General features: G+C 32.2%; 1 protein-coding gene across 1 annotated transcript in view; it reads right to left on the reverse strand.

The window, feature by feature from the left end:
• Nucleotides 1–925: 925 nt before the first annotated feature.
• Nucleotides 926–17,052, reverse strand: part of LOC131806332 (lipase 3-like) — a 90,554-nt gene continuing 74,427 nt past the window's right edge. The window contains exons 2-6 of the mRNA XM_059130313.1: nucleotides 11,202–11,379; nucleotides 10,928–11,139; nucleotides 10,713–10,862; nucleotides 10,398–10,556; nucleotides 926–2,311 (exon numbers count right to left, since the gene is read on the reverse strand). Coding sequence (XP_058986296.1) covers nucleotides 1,598–2,311; nucleotides 10,398–10,556; nucleotides 10,713–10,862; nucleotides 10,928–11,139; nucleotides 11,202–11,379 — 1,413 coding nt within the window. The 3' untranslated portion in view covers nucleotides 926–1,597. The remainder of the gene's footprint in view (nucleotides 2,312–10,397; nucleotides 10,557–10,712; nucleotides 10,863–10,927; nucleotides 11,140–11,201; nucleotides 11,380–17,052) is intronic.

The following is a 17,052-nucleotide window of genomic DNA, read 5'->3' on the forward strand; positions in this document are numbered from 1 at the left end:
AAAGATACAAATGCTTCGGCATATTTAGTCTTCTGACTTCGGCATAGCGTGTATGATTGAATTCTCCCATAAAAACTTTTAATTGTTATGCGCAGCTCTACTAAATTAGCAAAATGGTGTAGGGTATCATAAAGTCGGCCCCACCCGACTTTAATGCTTTCTTTATTGGATTTTACATGGATTTGTCTATAAATTGGTATATGTAGGTCATAATGGGTTCTAGCTCCGGTGGCGAAACTTTGCATGTATTTTGAGGATTTTACCACATTTTTTCACGGATTTGTCTGAAAATTAGCATTTGTAGGTCATAATGGGTCCTAGTTCATGCGCCGAAACACTGTATGTATAGGTCCACGCTTTGGTATAGCCTCCATATAAGGGTATCTTCCGATATTCGATATTTTGATGGTTTTTGTCACATTTTATCACGGATTTGTCTAAAAAATGGAATTTGTTGGTCATAATGAGTTCTAGCTCCGTTGGCGAAATATGGTATGTATAGGTCCACATTTTTGTATAGACCTATATAGCGGTACCTTCCGATATTCGGTATTTTGCTGATATTCGGATTTGATGATTTTCCCACGAATATGTCTAAAAGTTGGTATTTGTGGGTCATAATTGGTTCTAGTGTTTCCTAAGGTGGGGGGTATTAAAAATTCCGCCCGGCCGAACTTAATGTTTTTTACTTGTTAAGATTGTAACAGAATTTTTAGCGAAATTTTTTTTTTTTGAAAATTTCCAAATTCATTCCAAATGTAGGAGGGTATTCAAAGTTCGGCCCGGCTGAACTTTCTGCTTTTTTACTTGTTTTTAATAAAAAGTTCGATCTGAACAATTTTGTCTAAATCGAATACGTTGTGATGAGGGGCTTCTTTTGCCTTAAGACCAAGAGCTCCGATTAAAAGATAGACACTTCTTTGCTCATTTTTTTATTGAATAAAAATATTCTACACATATTAACAAAAATACATTAAATTGTGTTTTCTGTCCTCTAAAACTAAAATTACAAACTAAGACAAAGCTTTGTTGGTTCTGTCGAATAAACAAAACCTTCTTAACAAACTAACGCTACAAATACATACACAACTTAAACAAATAGTTTCTTTTGTACATTAAACTACGACATACATTTACATATATAAATAAAGGACAATATAAAAAAAGGAAAAAGAAAGAAAAACAAGGACAAGTACAAAAACAAAGAATATAAATATATCAGAAATAGAAATATTGCAGAATCAGAACAGCATCCACAATAGCTCAGCATCCACATCATCACTGCAGAAGCGATGAAAATCAAAATCGAAAGAGACAAAGAGGCGAAAATAGACAGCAGCATCATAGATCATAGAAGTTGGTCATCACAGTCAATACGGTTTCGGTTTTTTTCATATAAAACACACAAAAAAAAAACAACAATAAATCAAAATCCCAAAAAACAAAAACAATGTCTGCGCCAAAAAATATTGCGGGCAATATTTTTCTTCCCGAGTCATCGGCAAAAAAAACGTTTTCAATTTGGTTTTACGGGTTTTTTTGTTTTTTTTTTTTGTTTCTTCTTCTTTTCTTCCTCTTAACTTCCTTATCCGGCATTTCACACATTGCTCTGGACAGTTGGCGATGTCACGGCAGCTGCTGCCGCTGCTGGTAAATTATTTACACCTTGGTGGTGAAATGTCGTCGCCGCTTCAGTTGGCGGTACATGCATGATGGGTGGCCGGGTGACACCAACACCAACACCCAAACCTCCATTGCCATTACCATTCCCATTGAGTACCACTGCCGCAACATTACCACCACTACCAGGCAATGGCAACGGCAACGGCATTGTATGCTGATTGTGGGCCAACTCTTGTCGCTGCTGCTGCTGTTGTTGCAATTGTTGCAACTGAATATTGACCAAATTTTGGGCATGTTTCAATTTGTAATTCTCAACACGTCGCAGGTTCCTCACCAGTCGATTGTAGACCAGCGTCTTGACATCGATGGCCCACAGGAAATCCAAATGATTGAATTTTTCCATTGGCACTAAATATTTGTCAATAACATGCGGTAGCTCACGTGCCAAACGATCCACACCCGTCGTCGACACCAACATATCGTTCATCGAATAGTAGAGGGCCACTGGCACTTTGACCTTGGACAAATCATAATCGGGTGGTGTCATTCGATTGTATTCCAACTGATTACGCAAATAGCCACGATCGAATTTACTAAAGTGACCCGATTTCATTAGTTGACCGAAATGTTCCAACTGTTTTATCGATGCACCCGATGGGGTGTGACTCAACATAACGGGCAGCATGGTCTGGAATGGGGGAAAGAAGAAAAAGGAGAATGTAATAAATCGGTGACATAATTAGTGAGGGAGGTAATTTATGGAAAATACAGGGAATGAAGAGGGAAAATAAATAAAAAATAAAAAAATTAAGTTAATATATTAGAGTATTAAAATAACTGACTGACTGACCAAGCATCAAGGCCCAGACGAAATGGCTGAAGCTATAATCTTGAAATTTTGCACGAGTGCCAGTCTTGGGCCGGGTTTTGGCTGTTTTTTTTTTAATTCGTACTTAAAAGATACGACATGTACTAAAATGGGCTATAATTCTAAAATTTGGAATTATAGTCACTGATAGAGTGTACGATAGATGTTCCAAAGGGTTTTGGGAAATTGGAACTTTTGGGTTAGGAAAAGTTCTAAAATGTTACTGAACTTCTAAAATGTTACCATATACAATCACGGTTGGAAAGTAAGATTAAAGTGGTGTTGAAAATGTGTACTAAGTGAGCTAACTCTACTAAATGGTACTAAATTTGGAACAGTTTAGGTAAGAGTGAACGGATGAAGCTTGCATTGTAAAATTTTGTATTGGCATCTCTGTTGGTGGTAGGTTTGTTTTTTAAAATATGTACTACAAGTGCTCGAAAAGTACTAAATAGTACTATATTTGGTACAATTTGGTATTGCGTGAACAGATATTGCTGGAAATCTGCAATTTGTTATTTAGGTCGCTGTTAATATGTAGTTTGGAAATATAGAGGTGGTTTCAGAGTTGTATACTATAATTGTACGAAAATGATTAAATAGTACAAAATTTTGTATTGGGTATGGAATAAAGTTGAAATCATGAAATTAGATATTTAGGTCTCTGTTGGTATCTAGAATTGAGATGTGGAGGTGGTTTTGAGAATGTGAACTATAATTGTACGATAAGTACCAAATAGTACAAAATTTTGAATTGGGTAAGAAATAAAGTTGAAATCCTGAAATTTAATATTGAGTTTTTTGCTGGTATCTGGAATTAAGATATAGAGGTGGTGTTAAAATGTATGAAAAACTTACTAAATGGTACTAAATTTAGTAATGGGACAAGGGGTAGGGCTGGACTACTATAACTACTAGATAATACTAAATTTGGTCTTGGTAGAAAAGAGATTCTAAAATTTGATATTTAGATCAAAGTAGGTGTCAGAGGTTGAGATCTGATGATTGTTTTTAAAATGTGCTATAAAACTATATGCAAAGGTCTTAGTGCTATTAAATTCGTTATTGGGTGAAGGGATTGTGCGAAAATCCTCAAATTTGATATGGATAACACTGTTGGGGTCTGTAGATGAGAAAAGGAGCTGGTTTTGGAAAGGCGTAATAATACTTGCGTAAAATGCGTATTTTACTTGTTCGAAAAGTTCTAAATGCTACTTAATTTGGTATTCGGTTAAGGAGCAGAACTGAAAACTTAAAATTTGATATCGATGTCACTTTTGTGTCGTTAAATGTTGGGACAGATATGGAATTCTGAAATTTTGGATCGACTTCACTGTTGCTGTCTAGGGCGGAGAGAAGAAGGTGGCTTGGGACATGCGTAGTATAACTGTACGAAAAGTATGGTAATAAGTTTGGGTTTGAGTCTTAGGATAGAGCAGGAATTCTGAAATTAGATATGGAGGCCACCGTTGGTATTTAGTTTTGAGAGAAGGAGGAGGATTAGGAAATGCGTACTACGATTTTTCGATAAGTACTAAATGGTACTAAATTTTATGTTTAGTGAATAGATAGAGTTTGAATTCTGAATTTTTATATTGAAGTCACTGTTAGTTTCTGGGATGGCCAATTCTAATTCTGGAAAAAAAGTTAAAATAGTTTTGACCAGAAAAATTGGGTGGAAACAGATGGATGAAAATCTTCTCAAAAAAAATTGTTGCATTTTGAGTACTAAAATTAACTGGTGGAACGAATAAAAAACTTTAAAGAAGAATTTTCGCTGATGAAGTAGCGGCTACTCGCTAGTAAGGTCCATTACGAAAACTTATGGATTTTAAGGAAGTTTTTATGGACCATTAGTAAAATAAACGAGAACATTAGACTACTGAATTTCTGTTGTTGTCTATAGGAGCCCTCAAAAAAATTTTTTTCTGGAAACTCCAAGATTACTGTCCTTTAAAATTAAATAAGTAGAAAAAGAACTACAATTTGGGTTGTAAGGACCCTTCAAAATATATTCCTTTAAAATGTCCAGTTGCATCCCTATGAGTGCTATAAAAATATTGTTGAAAAATCCAATGTCAAATTATTCTCCACCACTCGAACATTAATACTAGATGGTGATTTTTTAAAGAATGTTTTTTGAAGAACACTTTTATGAATAATTTTGGATTTTTTAAAGAACATATTTCAAGAACAATTAGACCAATTAACGTGGTTTTTTAAATATTTATTCGAGTTCTTTTAGACATAAACATGAATATTTTAAAAATGAGGACTATAAGTTCAGTAGACGTAGATTTTTTTTTTTTAAGAACATACATGCCGAATGTATTTCGTCTTGAAAAATCCAAATTTTTGCTTTAAGGTTTTTGAAAAATCCTACGATTACGATTAATGACCATTAAAAATGTGCAAGTACAACTCTAAGGTTTCTATAAAACTATTATCTCAAAAACAAAAACTTGTGTCTGCAAGGTCCTTCTTTATAGATTTTTACACCGAGGCCCATCAATCAATTTTCTTAAAAATCCATTGTTTTATCTCAATCAGACGTTAAAAACTTGGAATTAAAAATTTGACTAAATTTATTTTTTTCTCAATATCATAAACCTTAATGAAACTTAACGATAAAAAAATATCATACAATATGAAACATTAAACATATTTGGGGTACTGAAGGAAAAACAGGTCAATAAACTTGAATTTTAAAAAAAGAAAATATTTTTCAAGGACCAACGACCAAATAAGTGTGGATTTTTATTAAAAATATTTTTCAGAAACAATTGAATTTTTTCAAGAATATTTTTTCAAGGACCGACAGACCAATAAACTTGGATTTTTAAAGAATATTTTTTAGGGACTATCTTAACAATAAATGTGGATTTTTCAAGAGTCTATAAAATGTGGACTTTTAATGAACCCTTTTTCAGGGAACTTTCGACAAATAAACGTTGATTTTTTAAGGAACTGTCTTCAAGGAAGAATAGTGGATATTTTAAAGAACCCATTTCCAAAATCTTTCGACCAATAAACGTGGATTTTTCGAAGAATCTTTTTAAGGACCAACAGACCAAGAAACTTTAATATTTTAAAGAAACCCTTTTTAAGGACAAACAATCCAAGATTTTTTTAATAAACGTGGATTTCTTAAGTAATATCTTGTAACGAAAAAATAGACCAATAATTTTAATTTTTTAGGAAATTTTTTTATAGACCATGAGTGAATTTTAAAGGATATTTATTCAAGGACGATTGGACCAAAAAATAATGTTAAATAATGTTTTTTATTGAGCATTCATAAGAACAATAGACGTGATTAAAAAAGAACGTTTTTCAAGAATCGTTCAACCAATAAACTGGAATTTCATACAAATTTTCTAAAAAGATGAAGAGCACATTAATTTCAATTTTCCATAACACCATATTTGCTCAAAGCTACATCAATTAAATTTAGCTTGTTCTCAAACTTCAAAGTGTCATTTGACCAACCACGACACGACTTCCTCTTCATGTGTCGACGACAATGTTGACTCTCATGTCACAATTTCCTAATTTAAAATTGAGACATGTGTATGACGATCATCCCCACCCCACCATCTCTCTATAACTGACACTCTTCCAACTTGTGTCCCCAAAAATCTGTAATGAAAAATTCCCAACGGACCGCACAATTTAGGCAAATTGAAGCAATTTTATCACTGAAATGACAATGGCGGGAGTGTAGTGAAGTGATTGTTGTCCTTTGTTTGTTGGCAAATAATTAACTGCCTACAAGTCGCTGTTGTCCTTGTACAGACATCGACACAACTACGAAAGCCACCACAACACAAATTAAGTTCTCGAAAAGGAAGAGCTGTTGTACACTAAATGTCAGCAGAAATTTCCGCTTTTGCGTGTGTGGATGGTAATAAACTAATGGTCATATGTTCATACATCCACATACATATAAAGTGTTTGCCCTTATCCCGCTGTACCACTCCTCCTCGCTTTGCGAAAATATTTGTCACAGAAACACTCAACTGTTGTTGTTTTTGTTGCAAAAGTGTGTGTGTTAGCGTATGTGTGTTTACGCAACATTGTCACCATAACATGACCCCTTACAGTGTTTACTGACAAAATATTTTCCGACCCTTCCGCTGTTGCCAAATTGCCACCGGATCGTTGTTAGACCCAGATTTAGTTTCAAAACGAGACGAATGACTTATGGAAACCACACAAAGTGTCGTCGCATAACTGATAGTGTCATTACCATCTCGGGTGACCTTTAATATATCACCGACAGCCTGTGGCATTGGCTGGACTAATGTTAACCCATTAATAATTGTTAATGGGTGTTTTTTTCTCTCTTTTTCTTTTTGGATAAACATAATATAATACACAATATTTTTGAAGGCAGGGTGGTGACTATCAGTTTGCACGAATTCGGTCATGGTGTGTGTGTGTTAAATAATAACATGTTTTCAAATTCGTATAGTTGGATTTAAAAAATTATGAAGGAAATTAAAAAGAAAATGTGAGGAATTCAAATGTATTGGTATTATGGTATTTGGAAAAATATTATTTAAAATTCCACGTTTAAATGTCCAATGGTCTTTGACAATATCCTGTAAAAAAATCCACGTTTATTGTTGAGATGGTCCTTGAAAAATATTTTTTAAAAAATCCAAGTTAATTGGACTGTTGGTCCTTGAAAAATATTTTTTAAAAAATCTACGTTTATTGTTGAGATGGTCCTTGAAAAGTATTTTTTAAAAAATCCACGTTTGTTGTTGAGATGTTCCTTGAATTTTTTTTTAAATCCACGTTTATTGTTGAGATGGTCCTTGAAAAGTATTCTTTAAAAAATCCATGTTTATAGTTGAGATGGTCCTTGAAAAATATTCCTAAAAAATATTTTTTAAAAAATCCTTGTCTTTTGGACTTTTGGTCCTTGAAAAATATTCTTTAAAAAATCTACATTTATTGTTGAGATGGTCCTTAAAAAATATTCTTGAAAAAATACAGGCTTATTAGTCTGTAAGTCCTTGAACAACATTCTTTAAAAAATCCACGTTTATTGGATGTCGGTGCATGAAAAATATTCTTTAAAAAATTCACGTTTATTAGACTAATGGCCCTTGAAAAATATTCTTTAAAAAATTCACGTTTATTAGACTAATGGTCCTTGAAAAATATTTTTTTAAAAAATCCACGTTTAATGGTCCTTGAAAAAATATATTTTTAAAAAATCCACATTTATTGGTTCTTAAAAAAATATTTTTTTAAAAAATCCATGTTTAATGGTTCTTAAAAAATATCTTTTTAAAAAATTCACGTTTAATGATTCTTAAAAAAATATTTTTTTTAAAAATCCACGTTTAAGCGTCCTTAAAAAAATATTTTTTTTAAAAAATCCACTTTAAATGGTTTTTTAAAAAAAAATTTTTTAAAAATATCCACGTTTAATGGTCCCTGACAAAATATATTTTTTTTAAAAATCCACGATAAATAGCCCTTAAAAAATTTATTTTTTTAAAATTCACATTAAATGGCCCTTAAAAAATATATTTTTTTTAAATTCACGTTTAATGGTCCCTGACAAAATATTTTTATACCCTACACCACTAGGTGGTCAGGGTATTATGTCTTTGTGCATTTGTTTGTAACAGGCAAAAGGAAACGATAGACCCACAGTTCCTTTTGATGATCTGCATAGAATCACATTCTGAGTCGATTTATGCATGTCCGTCCGTCTGTCCATGTATTTTTGTAAACAAAGTACAGTTCGCATTTATTGCCCTATCCAGATGAAATTTTGCACAAATCATTTGTTTGCCCAAGGACGAACCCTATTGAAATTGGAGATAATCGGTAAAAATTTAGATATAGCTCCCATATATATCTTCGTCCGATTTGCCTTTTATTGTGCACCAAACGTGTAATATCAGCCCGAATAGTATGGAATTTTGCACATACAACCAAATTAGGCCTGAAAATAAGTATGCCAAATTTTATCGAAATCGGTTCAGATATAGCTATAGCTCCCATATATATTGTTCATCCGATTTGTTATTTTTGTCCTCCGCAGCCGTAATATGCACTCTGTAACAACAATATTTGGGGAAATATATCAAATGCAGCTCAGAAATACCTTTGCTAAATTTTATCGAGATCGGTTCAGATTTGGATATGGCTCCCATATACAACTTCGTCCGATTTACCATTTATTGTGCACCAAACGTCTAATATTTGTCCAAATGGGATGGAATTTGGCACATACGACCGAATTTAGTCTAGAAGGTAGTGTGCCAAATTTGGTGAAGATCGGTTCAGATATAGTTATAGCTCCCATATATTGTTCATCCGATTTGTTGTATTTGTTACCCACAGCCGTAATACGCACTCCGTAACAACGATATTCAGGGAAATATATCAAATACAGCTCAGAAATATCTTTGCTAAATTTTATCAAGATCGGTTCAGATTTGTATATAGTTTCCATATATATTTTTATCCGATTTCAAATTAATTTCGCACCAAATGGGCAATACAAGTCCGAATTTAAAAGATACAAATGCTTCGGCATATTTAGTCCTTTGAATTTTAAATTATAATTATAATCATAGCGTGTATGATTTAATTCTCCCATAAAAACTTTTAATTATTAAGTGGAGCTCAACTAAATTAGCAAAGTGGTGTAGGGTATCATAAAATCGGCCCCGCCCGACTTTAGGACTTTCTTTACTGGTTTTTTTTAATTCACGTTTAATGGTCCCTGACAAAATATTTTTTTAATAAATCCACGTTTAATGGTCCTTGAAAAAATATTTTTTTAAAAAATCCACGATAAATGGCCCTTAAAAAATATATTTTTTTTAAATTCACGTTAAATGGTCCTTGAAAAAATATTTTTTTAAAAAATCCACGTTTAATGGTGCTTAAAAAATATTTTTTATTTTCAAATTCCGAGTTAAAGGTCCTTGAAAAAATATTTTTTTTAAAAAATTTACGTTTAATTATCCCTGAAAAAATATTTTTTTAAAAAATTTACGTTTAAATATCCCTGAAAAAACATTTTTAAAAAAATCCTCGTGTAATGGTCCTTGAAAAAATATTTTTTAAAAAAATCCACGTTTAATGGTCCTTGAAATATTTTCTAAGAAATCACGTTTAATGGTCCTTAAAAAATATTTTTTTAATAAATCCACGTTTAGTGGTCCTTAAAAAATATTTTTTTAATAAATCCACGTTTAATGGTCCTTAAAAAATATTCTTTAAAAAATCCACGTTTACTGGTCCCTGATAAAAATTTTTTTTTTAAATCTACGTTTAATGGTCCTTGAAAAAATATTTTTTTAAAAAATCCGCATTTAATGCCAATTTGCCACGTTTAATGGTCCTTGACAAAATATTTTTTTTCTTAAAATGCACGTTTAATGGTCTTTGAAAAAATATATTTTTAAAAAATCCACGTTTAATGGTCCCTGAAAAAATATTTTTTTTTAATGCACGTTTAATGGTCCTTGAAAAATATTTTTTTTAAATCCGCGTTTAGTGGTCCTTGAAAAAAAAATATATTTTTTTTAATCCACCTTTAATGGTCCCTGAAAAAATATTCTTTAAAAAATCCACGGTTATTGGTCCTTGAAAAAAAATTTCTTTGAAAAATCCACATTTTTTGGTTCTTAAACAAAAAATTCTTAAAAAAAAATCCACGTTTGTTGGTCATTGAAAAAATATTCTTTAAACAGTCCACGTTTATTTGTCTAATAGTCCTTGAGATAATGTCCTTCAATAAAACCAATTTTATTGGTCCCACAAAAATATTCCTAAAAAATCCAAGTCTATTCGTTCTTGAAAACCACTTTTTTCCCGCAGTCCCTAAAAATATCCTTAATGGTATAATTATTACTTAATTTGTTCTTACCTTATTAAGCTGTTCCGAATTGTAACCAGCAACCAGGAACAAAATATTGGAACAGACATCCTGTGTCATGGCATTGTCATGACAAACCACCTGTGTTTGTTCGACAAGAAATTTCGTATTTGGCATAAATTCGGTGATGCGTAACATGCGTGTGGCAGCCTAAATTTTGTAATTAAAACAAAGAAGAAAAACAACATTATTACATTCATATGTCACATATCAAAAATACAGTGGAACATGGTTATAGCATATTAATTTTTGAAAAACATATATATTCGGCATAACCATATCCACCTGTTGACCAACCATCCTTACCGTCAAAAAGTCCAAAAACAATACCAAGGTGCGGAATAGGGGACTCTTCATATCAGCAATATAGGCAATGGGAGCCAAGGCATGCATTGATAAGATTTTCTGGGCATACTGTGGCTGTTCGGAACACAACACCCAAAAGACAGCCGTTCCCTAAAAAATAAAATTTTTGTCAAATTAAAGAACAGAATTCATATAAATAGTATTTTCGTAATCACCTGAGAATGTCCAATATAATGCAATTGATCATATCCCGTCTTCGTCAGAATATAATCAATCGAAGCTGGCAGATCATATTTACCCATTTCGTGGAAAGTAAAATCCCAAAATTCCATATAATCACTATTGAGGCTGGTGTGATTTTTCGAATAACGATTGCCGCGGGCATTACCCATCCACACGTCATAGCCCAAATCGGATAGCATATAACCTGAAATTCAATTGGAAGGTGTATATAAAAGTTATTGTCGCTATGTGTTGCATACCACTTACCTAACCCCGATTTGGGACCCATTAGCACCCATGTTGCCGAGGTATCCAATATGCCATGCATTAGCAGCACCGGTTGGGCTCCCTTCTTCGGTATCCGATGCATTTCCAGTATGTAACCATCTTTTGTTACCACGGTATGCGTTTCCGAGGGATAGCCATATTTCCGTATTAATTTTGGCTAAAGAGAGAAAAAAACGAAAAGTAATGAGTAACTCAGAGGGTAAAAAGTTTTTTACCTACAACTACGTGAGAATTTGTAAATTTATGGTGATTATGTAAAAAAAAAAAATTTCTGGGTGGGTCCTTAAATACTTTTGCATTACCCAGTTAAATTATTGGCATTGATTTTCTGATAATGATAGAGGCTTTTGCCATGAAACAATTAGTGTTTGAGTATTATCAGCCATAGGTGTAAACATTGTTCAATGATGAATTCTAATGTAAAAATAATTATAATTTTTTAATGACACAAAGTCATGATTGAATAATTAATATTCTGACATAGTAAAACTGCAACTAGAATTTTGTAATTGATTGCATGTCGAATTAAGTTTTCTAACAAAATGTATGTAATGAGCTTTGCTTAACTGTAGAAGAATGGCTAATTATATTCAGTAATCATTGTTATACCCTTAGCCATATGACTCTCCACAAAATGTCAAAATTTCACAGAAATTTATTTACTCATAGAACAAGAAAGAATTATCTAGGTCAGGGGCGAAAATCGAGAATATCGGCCCCACTCCACTACCTACCCCACAAAGGGTCAAAATTGTGAATAATGATAACTCTTATAAAATGTGAAAAAGGAGTCCAATTCTCTTCCAATTTCGCTAACCTCAATATTTCTGCCAACGCAAGATCTGGTGAAGCCAAAACCGGTCCATTATTGTCATATACCGGTCAACAATTGCAGGAACATCCCCCACAATTGGTCAAAATTTCGAATAATAGCAACGATCATAAAATTTTGAAAGGGTAGTCTGACTTTTTTTTAATTTCGCATATCCCAATATTTTAACCAACTCTTTGTCTGGTATATATACCCTCACCCAACGTTCGATTATTAAAATTCATTTAGATTTTTGCGACTTTCCAGGTTTGGACTATATCGACAACATCCTCCACTTTATATGAGATATGTGATATATTTTAGAAAATATTGAAATTTTTTTAAGGTACCAGATATAGTCGACAGAAGTATTCCATTTGCGTACTTCTTCTAATATAGGTAAAAGTATTGTTATGGGCAAAATTACAAGAAAATCGAACATTTATATCCAATTTTATGCGAAGTCATAAACACCATCAGGTTTATAGTTGTTGAAAGAAATGAATTGAAAATTGTGACCCTTTGTGGGTGAGATACCAGAAGGGATTTGCAGATATATATCATTTTCACAACAGATCTTGTGTAAGCAAAATTGTTTATGTGTGTGAAATTTGAAGAGATTTGGGTGCTTATTTCGCTTTCAAAATCTTGAACCATATGTTAGAGAGGTACCAGAAGAAATGGTCCGATCCCCACCATATTTATAGCAGATCTTATGTTGTTGGAATTATGGAGATGTACCAAGCCTGAATGGTATCGGATGTTACCAAACGGTGTGGGCCTATATATTTCATCTTCAGATCAGATATTGTGTTAGTAGAAATAATGGGATAAGTGAAATATGAAAAGAACCAGATGTTTATTTGACCCTTTATCACATCTTCACAGCAAACTTTGGGTTAAAAAAATATATTGTGATGTGTGGCACTTAAAGACAATCGGACACTTACGTAACATTTTATAAGAGTTATAATTATTCAAAAATTTGACCATTTGGAGGTACTTGATGGAGTGGACCGATATTGTCCATTTTCGCACCTGTCCTAACACTGATGCATATATTAGGATTTGCAAAGTTGGAGCAAAATCGAATTATCCTTTCTCTTTCAGTGAAGAAAATATTTTTTTTTGAAAACTTCGACCTTTTGTTGGGGAAGTACCAGAAGAAGTGGACCAATATTGTCCATCTCCGAATTCGATCTAAGTTTGATAATAATATTACGATGTACCAAGTTTGGACCAAATCGGATACTCACTTCGAGAGTTATCGTACGCACCAGCCAGACAACCCTAGATCGACTTCAAATGTCCTGAAACCGTTATTTCGATGAGAGCACCTTTTGGCTGTATCAAATAATATATACGCTATATAGCCGCGCTATATGGCGGAGGATGTAAAAAATATTATTTTCTCGAGTCGAGCTGCTATTCGACTCCATCAAAATTTTTCTATTCCGCTACCTTGGAGCTTTCACATCTGCTAGTCCGGAAATTAGGAGGTTTTGGAGGTTATGTTTCCAATTCAAACAAAATTAGCTGTAATTTGGCATACTCAACAAAATGGTGTTTTGGGGGAACTACTGGAGAGTAGTTACCTATATTGACCGAAAAAATATCGATCGGAAAAGCCATATTACGATATAACAAAGAATTGAGATCAAACTCAAGGTGTGGAAAAATCTATTTGGATAAGAAAGTTCTTCGAAGTTACATTTTTAATTAAGTAATGGAATGGATTTTTTTAAATCGCTGACTCGGAACTCTTAGAATTACGACATCTAAAGACTGGAAAAGATTTTAATAATTATTCATAAAGACTTTTTTAAGATAATTAAACTAGAACAGCGTTGGCTTGTTTGTTCGGAATACCATGGTATTTTGTTGTTGCAAAATGGTCAGATTTAATCCCTTTATTATTGTTTTCTTAAAAACAACGTTTGTTTATAAGGGGAGAACGATGATGATGTTTACAAGCGGTAAAACAGGGAATACCTAGGTTTCGGAAAGAGCCACCAATCCTCATCAGTTGCCTTGTTTGACAAAAAACTTTTTATGAAGGTACGGGAACAATGGGGACTTTTAACATTTTATTTGTTAACTGTAGTCTTCACCGAAATGTTGGCTTATAGGAATTTCTTCTATTTTGAGTATAATGTATGACTATAGAATTAACCGGACCAGTAAAATGCGAATGATTCCCCTTATTATAGACACGAATTTTGTAAATTTGCTAAAAAAAAATCCCTTTCTTCTATTGGTTTATTTTAATATTCAGATTTATTACTCTGTGTTTTGAAAGATGCCTTCGATCATTTAAATATTGTTCTTCGATGCTTGTGATTCGCAATATGAATTTGTTTCTATTCTGGCACATATATGAAGTGAAATTCGTTTAGAACCATTGATGCTGATTTTAGTACTTTAGTTATATTGTAGCGTTCTTTTGCATAATCTTAAATCAATTGGCGTTAACTTTCAATCAATCGCATTTTTTTTAATCTTTCCTCAAATCGTTTCCTGGAAAATTTTTGCTGGGTTACATTGCTAGAATTTGCCATTACCTTCCGTTTTCAAATGCATTTATTATTGACTTACGTTTTTATTTAATTCGTTTAACTTTTTTCTGCATTTCATTTCTTTTCTTTTACCGCTCTCTCACTTTCTATTTGACTTTCATTTACTCTGATTACTTTGCTTTAATTAGAATTGCATTTGAAGTGAGTGCGTGTGTTAAGTCGTTCTTTTTCTTTTTTTAGTTCTTTTGGTAGCCTGAATTGCACGATTTATTATTGTTAGATATTCTTCAGTTGTAGTTTTTGATTTAACCCTTAAACAGACAATATGGACACTTTTACACTGATAATTATGAAATGGGGAAAATTCGGTAATGTGCAAAGGACATAGGGCCTAAAAATTAATGTTGGCAATTAATTCCTACCGATCATATCTTCTAAAGAAAAGAGAACAAAAAAACTAAAACATGTTTTTTCAGAAATGTATTTTGTTGACCAATGTTGAGATTATTCAATATGGGTTTATTGGGCTTAATAAAACGGGACTCCACAACATTTAATTAATATAAAGTAAAAATAAATAATCAATAAAATAAGAATCACAGTTAAACTTAAGCTAAATCACAGAACCGTTTCTAAATCCTAAATCTAAAATCCTAAATCTAAATCTAAATCCTAAATTTAGAAACGGTTCTGTGATTTAGCTTAAGTTTAACTGTGATTCTTATTTTATTGATTATTTATTTTTACTTTATATTAATTAAAAGTGACTCCACAACATTTTTTATTAATATTAATAAGAAATATATAATGCATAATTATTGATAATTCAATAAAAAACGCTCTTGAAAAAGTTGGAAACAAGCCAACGAAACGTTGAGCAAAATATGAAATAAATTCGTTTATTTTCATTTGATTAACTTGACCATAAAAGCCCAATAAACCCATATTAAAACATGTTTTCTTTATGATTTTTTTCTTCACAGTCCTTGGAAAAATATTCTTTAAGAACTACAAGCTTATGACTCCAATGGTCTTGGAAAAATATTCTTTAAAAAATACACGCCTATGGCTCTAATGGTCTTGAAAAAAAATCATTAAAAATTCCACGCCTATGGCTCTAATGGTCTTGAAAAAAAAAATCATTAAAAATTCCACGCCTATGGCTCTAATGGTCTTGGAAAAAAGTTTCTTTAAAAAATCCATGCCTATGGCTCTAATGGTCTTGGAAAAAAATTCTTTGAAAAATCCACGCTTATGACTCTAATAGTTGTAAAAAAGTTTCTTTAAAAAATCCACGCTTATGACTCTAATAGTTGCAAAAAAGTTTCTTTGAAAAATCCACGCTTATGACTCTAATAGTTGTAAAAAAGTTTCTTTAAAAAATCCACGCTTATGACTCTAATAGTTGCAAAAAAGTTTCTTTGAAAAATCAACGCTTATGACCCTAATAGTTGTAAAAAAGTTTCTTTTAAAAATCCACGCTTATGGCTCTAATAGTCCTAGAAAAAAATCTTAAAAAAACCACGTTTATGGCTCTAATAATTCCCGAAACAAATCTTTAAAAAATCCACGTTTATGGCTCTAATAGTCCTAGAAAAAAATTCTTTAAAAAATCCACGTTTATGGCTCTAATAATTCCCGAAACAAATCTTTAAAAAATCCACGCTTATGGCTCTAATAGTCCTAGAAAAAAATCTTAAAAAAACCACGTTTATGGCTCTAATAATTCCCGAAACAAATCTTTAAAAAATCCACGTTTATGGCTCTAATAGTCCTAGGATAAAAATCTTTAAAAAATCCACGCTTATGGCTCTAATAGTCCTAGGAAAAAAATCTTTAAGAAATCCACGCTTATGGCTCTAATAGTCCTAGAAAAAATTCTTTAAGAAATCCACGCTTATGGCTCTAATAGTCCTAGAAAAAATTCTTTAAAAAATCCACGCTTATGGCTCTAATGGTCTTGGAAAAAAATTCTTTAAAAAATCCACGCTTATGGCTCTAATGGTCTTGGAAAAAAATTCTTTAAAAAATCCACGCTTATGGCTCTAATAGTCTTAAAAAAAATTCTTTAAAAAATCCACTCCTATGACTCTAATAGTCCTAGAAATCTTTTAAAAAAATCCATGTCTATGGTCTTGGAACAAAATTCTTCAAAAAATCCACGCCTATGGCTCTAATGGTTTTGGAAAAAATTATTTAAAAAATCCATGCCTATGGTTCTAATAGTTTTGGAAAAAAAATCTTTAAAAAATCCACGCCTATGGCTCTAATGGTTTTGGAAAAAAATTCTTTAAAAAATCCACGCCTATGGCTCTAATGGTTTTGGAAAAAAATTCTTTAAAAAATCCACGCCTATGGTTCTAATGGTCTTGTAAAAAATAATTTATTAAAAAATCCACGCCCATGTCTCAAATGGTCTTGGAAAATAATTCTTTAAAAAATCCACGTCTATGGCTCTAACGGTCTTGGAAAAAAATTCTATAAAAAATCCACGCCTATGGTT

The sequence above is a fragment of the Musca domestica genome, unplaced genomic scaffold (genome assembly GCF_030504385.1).
Source record: "Musca domestica strain aabys unplaced genomic scaffold, Musca_domestica.polishedcontigs.V.1.1 72, whole genome shotgun sequence".
NCBI classification, from domain to species: Eukaryota; Metazoa; Arthropoda; class Insecta; order Diptera; family Muscidae; genus Musca; species Musca domestica.